The 3,379-nt window shown below is 50.9% G+C and overlaps 1 protein-coding gene across 1 annotated transcript; it reads left to right on the forward strand.

Moving 5' to 3' along the window:
• Positions 1 to 275: 275 nt before the first annotated feature.
• Positions 276 to 3,114, forward strand: LOC123160228 (pyruvate dehydrogenase E1 component subunit alpha-2, mitochondrial). Its single transcript, XM_044578038.1, has 8 exons — positions 276 to 1,101; positions 1,190 to 1,269; positions 1,447 to 1,524; positions 2,003 to 2,082; positions 2,171 to 2,242; positions 2,393 to 2,446; positions 2,543 to 2,608; positions 2,830 to 3,114. The coding sequence occupies exons 1-4, from the start codon at positions 408 to 410 to the stop codon at positions 2,075 to 2,077; spliced, it is 927 nt and encodes a 308-aa protein (XP_044433973.1). The 5' UTR covers positions 276 to 407; the 3' UTR covers positions 2,078 to 2,082; positions 2,171 to 2,242; positions 2,393 to 2,446; positions 2,543 to 2,608; positions 2,830 to 3,114.
• Positions 3,115 to 3,379: the final 265 nt, after the last annotated feature.

Raw genomic sequence — 3,379 nt, forward strand, 5'->3', positions numbered from 1 at the left:
CTGTTGCAACGTTAGCGTCCCCGTGAACCGTGTTACGGCGCACGGCGCGGCAGTGTAGCTGTCGGCGCAAAGCTGGACCGTCGATCGCCCGATCGCCCGCACACGGAGAAAACTCGGGTACGGGCTCCTGTTTGGCGCCCTTTCCACCCTCCCCTCAACGCTCGACACGCCACGCGCCCCACCCCGCCGTGCCACGCCACCGCGAATCCGCACCACGCGGCGGCGCCACGCGCCCCTGCCCCGCCCCCAGCTGGCCAGCTTCCCCTCCACGCCTCCCCAACCAACTCGGCGACCGCTCCACTCCGCTCCCGTCCCCTCCAGCCCGCCTAGCGCTCCTGTGTCCTCTCCTGTCACAGAATCCCGCAGATTCCCCTGAACCCGGCGAGGGCGAGCAGAGCAACCCCGCCATGGCCGCGGCGATCCTCCGCCGCCTCAGCCCGGTGGCCTCCCAGCGCGTGCCCCCTCGCCTCCTGCCGCCGACGCTCGCCCGCGGGGTCTCCGACTCCACGGAGCCGCTCACCGTGGAGACCTCGATCCCCTTCACGTCCCACGTCGTGGACCCGCCGTCGCGCGAGGTGACCACCACGCCGCGGGAGCTCGCCGCGGCCTTCCGCGACATGGCGCTCATGCGGCGCGCGGAGATCGCCGCCGACTCGCTCTACAAGGCCAAGCTCATCCGGGGCTTCTGCCACCTCTACGACGGCCAGGAGGCGGTCGCCGTGGGCATGGAGGCCGCCATCACCCGCCGCGACGCCATCATCACCGCCTACCGCGACCACTGCCTCTACCTCGCGCGCGGCGGGGGCCTCGTCGCCGCCTTCGCCGAGCTCATGGGCCGCGTCGACGGCTGCTCCAGGGGCAAGGGCGGCTCCATGCACTTCTACAAGAAGGACGCCAACTTCTACGGCGGGCACGGCATCGTCGGCGCGCAGGTGCCCCTCGGCTGCGGCCTCGCCTTCGCGCAGAGGTACCGGAAGGAGGGCACCGTCACCTTCGACCTCTACGGCGACGGCGCCGCCAACCAGGGCCAGCTCTTCGAGGCGCTCAACATGGCCGCGCTCTGGAAGCTGCCCGTCATACTCGTCTGCGAGAACAACCACTGTCAGTTCTTCTTCAGACTCTTCAGATTCTTCAGAGTGTTCGTCTTTACTGCAGTTTCCAGTTATAATTAACTGTTGGATTTGTTCAGATGGGATGGGGACGGCCGAGTGGAAGGCCTCCAAGAGCCCCGCGTACTACAAGCGCGGGGACTATGTGCCCGGATTGAAGGTACAGACTCGAATTCTGGTCGGTTTGGTTTATCGGAGGGTTGAAGGCAGAGTCGGAAGTGCCCTGCTTCTGATAAAAATTCTGAAGCTGAAAGTTGGTCGTGGTCCGTGGTGTTTGTGTTTCATTTTAAGTAGTTCATATCTTGGTAATGCTGTGATATAATTGTGTTTGATGCAGGTTGATGGTATGGATTTTCTTGCAGTGAAGCAGGCTTGTAAATTTGCCAAAGAACATGTTCTGGAAATTGGACCGATTGTAAGTATTCAGGAGACTTGGACAATTTCTATCTTCTAGATTATGTGCATGTATGTAGTTTGCTAGTATTAATTTCAAATGTACTGTTCATCCAGGGTGCAATGCACCCAGGTTTAGGTACAACTTCTACATGGCCTAAATATAGCATTTCCTTAACTGCAATAATTAAATAGAAAGGCTATTCTCATTCTTTTGCCTAAACGTGTTAAACAGAGTGATTAACATGCATGATCGTGGCATAAACAAATATGTGTCATTTTTCTGAGTGTTTATACATGATTTTCTGAGTTAGGATGAATTGTTAGTATCAGTTCTCTAAATGTTTTTCTGGAATTTTCTAAAATCATTTCTCAGTTAGCCATTGATCAGTTACACACATTGAATGTCAAAGGTTGTAGTAATATTTTTTTCCCTACAGATTATATTTTTAAGATAGCTCATGGGTTCAATGTTCATGTGTATTCTCATGGTGTTTTAGATTCTAGATACCATGGACACTCTATGTCAGATCCAGGCAGCACTTACCGCACTAGAGATGAGATTGCAGGAATAAGACAGGTCAAGATGGCTGTTAACTCTCTGCTTGAATTTTGTGTTCTACCAAAGATTGACCTTCTGAGCTTAGTTGTTTGTCATGATATAACAGGAGCGTGATCCGATTGAGCGGGTCAGAAAGCTATTATTGACCCATGACTTGGCAACAGCCCAGGAGCTCAAGGTATGCATTGTAACTAGAAAATTAAGTATCAGAAAGCATATGACCTAGAATGATATCTCATAGTATCTGTTTTGGTGGATTGCACAATGCAGAAAATCTTAAGTAGCTGCATGCTCTTTTTTCACTGTGACAATCTATTCTTTCCTCTAGGACATGGAGAAGGAAATCAGGAAGGAAGTTGACACTGCAATTGCCAAAGCAAAGGTATGAAAGGCAGCTGCTAGATTCCTTAAAAAGGCTTTCCATGTTTTCTTGAAATAAGTGTGCTCATGAGTGCCTTGAACAATTCAATACCTGCAGGAAAGCCCAATGCCGGATACATCCGAACTGTTCAAGAATGTATATGTCAATGACTGCGGTCTGGAGGTAAGCAGATGCCAATCTATTTTTCATGTGTGCATATAACCGATTCACGTATATCGCATTTTCAAAATGTGAAAATCACACTCTTATTACAAGTGCCTTACTGAGATCATAGCTCATTTGACAATGGAGTAGACTTGACAGTTCCAATTTAGCTTCAAGTAACCTTCTGAACTGGATAGGATGATGCATCTTAAACTAATCATCTCTTCGCCTTGATGCAGTCTTTTGGGGTGGACAGGAAGGTGGTGAGAACCGTCCTTCCATAGGCTGCCAAACGAGAAGCTTGGCTCTGTCAGACTGTTCGCCTGGTGTATGGTACGTGCTGGGGAGACATAATAGAGTCCAAGGAATTCGTAGTTAGCTGTATTGTGGACGTTTCTGTCCCTAAATAAGTCTGTATATAGAGACGCGTGACCATTCGGACTCTGTACCGCATTGCGCTAGTCATTTCCCAGTCTGTTGTGGATCTCAATTGGGCTATGCAGCTTAATTTTTTGTGTGTCATCTGCCTAAGGCATTCTGTCGATTAACAGATCATGCAAATCTGATGATCGACAACGAAATGAGTTACTCCCTCTGTGCCAACAACAGGTAGGAATCTAAGACAAGAATTTTGGGACGGAGGGAGTACTTTGCAAGATGCAGTTGATTTGTACTACCTGATGAGGATATAGACCTAGGGTAGGATCACAGGCCTAGCCTAGGAGCTCCACCCAAGGTCACTACCTTAGAAGACAAGAAGTTCAAGAGGCAACGAAGAACCCCCAATCA

This window comes from Triticum aestivum, chromosome 7B, assembly GCF_018294505.1.
Source record: "Triticum aestivum cultivar Chinese Spring chromosome 7B, IWGSC CS RefSeq v2.1, whole genome shotgun sequence".
Lineage (NCBI taxonomy): Eukaryota > Viridiplantae > Streptophyta > Magnoliopsida > Poales > Poaceae > Triticum > Triticum aestivum.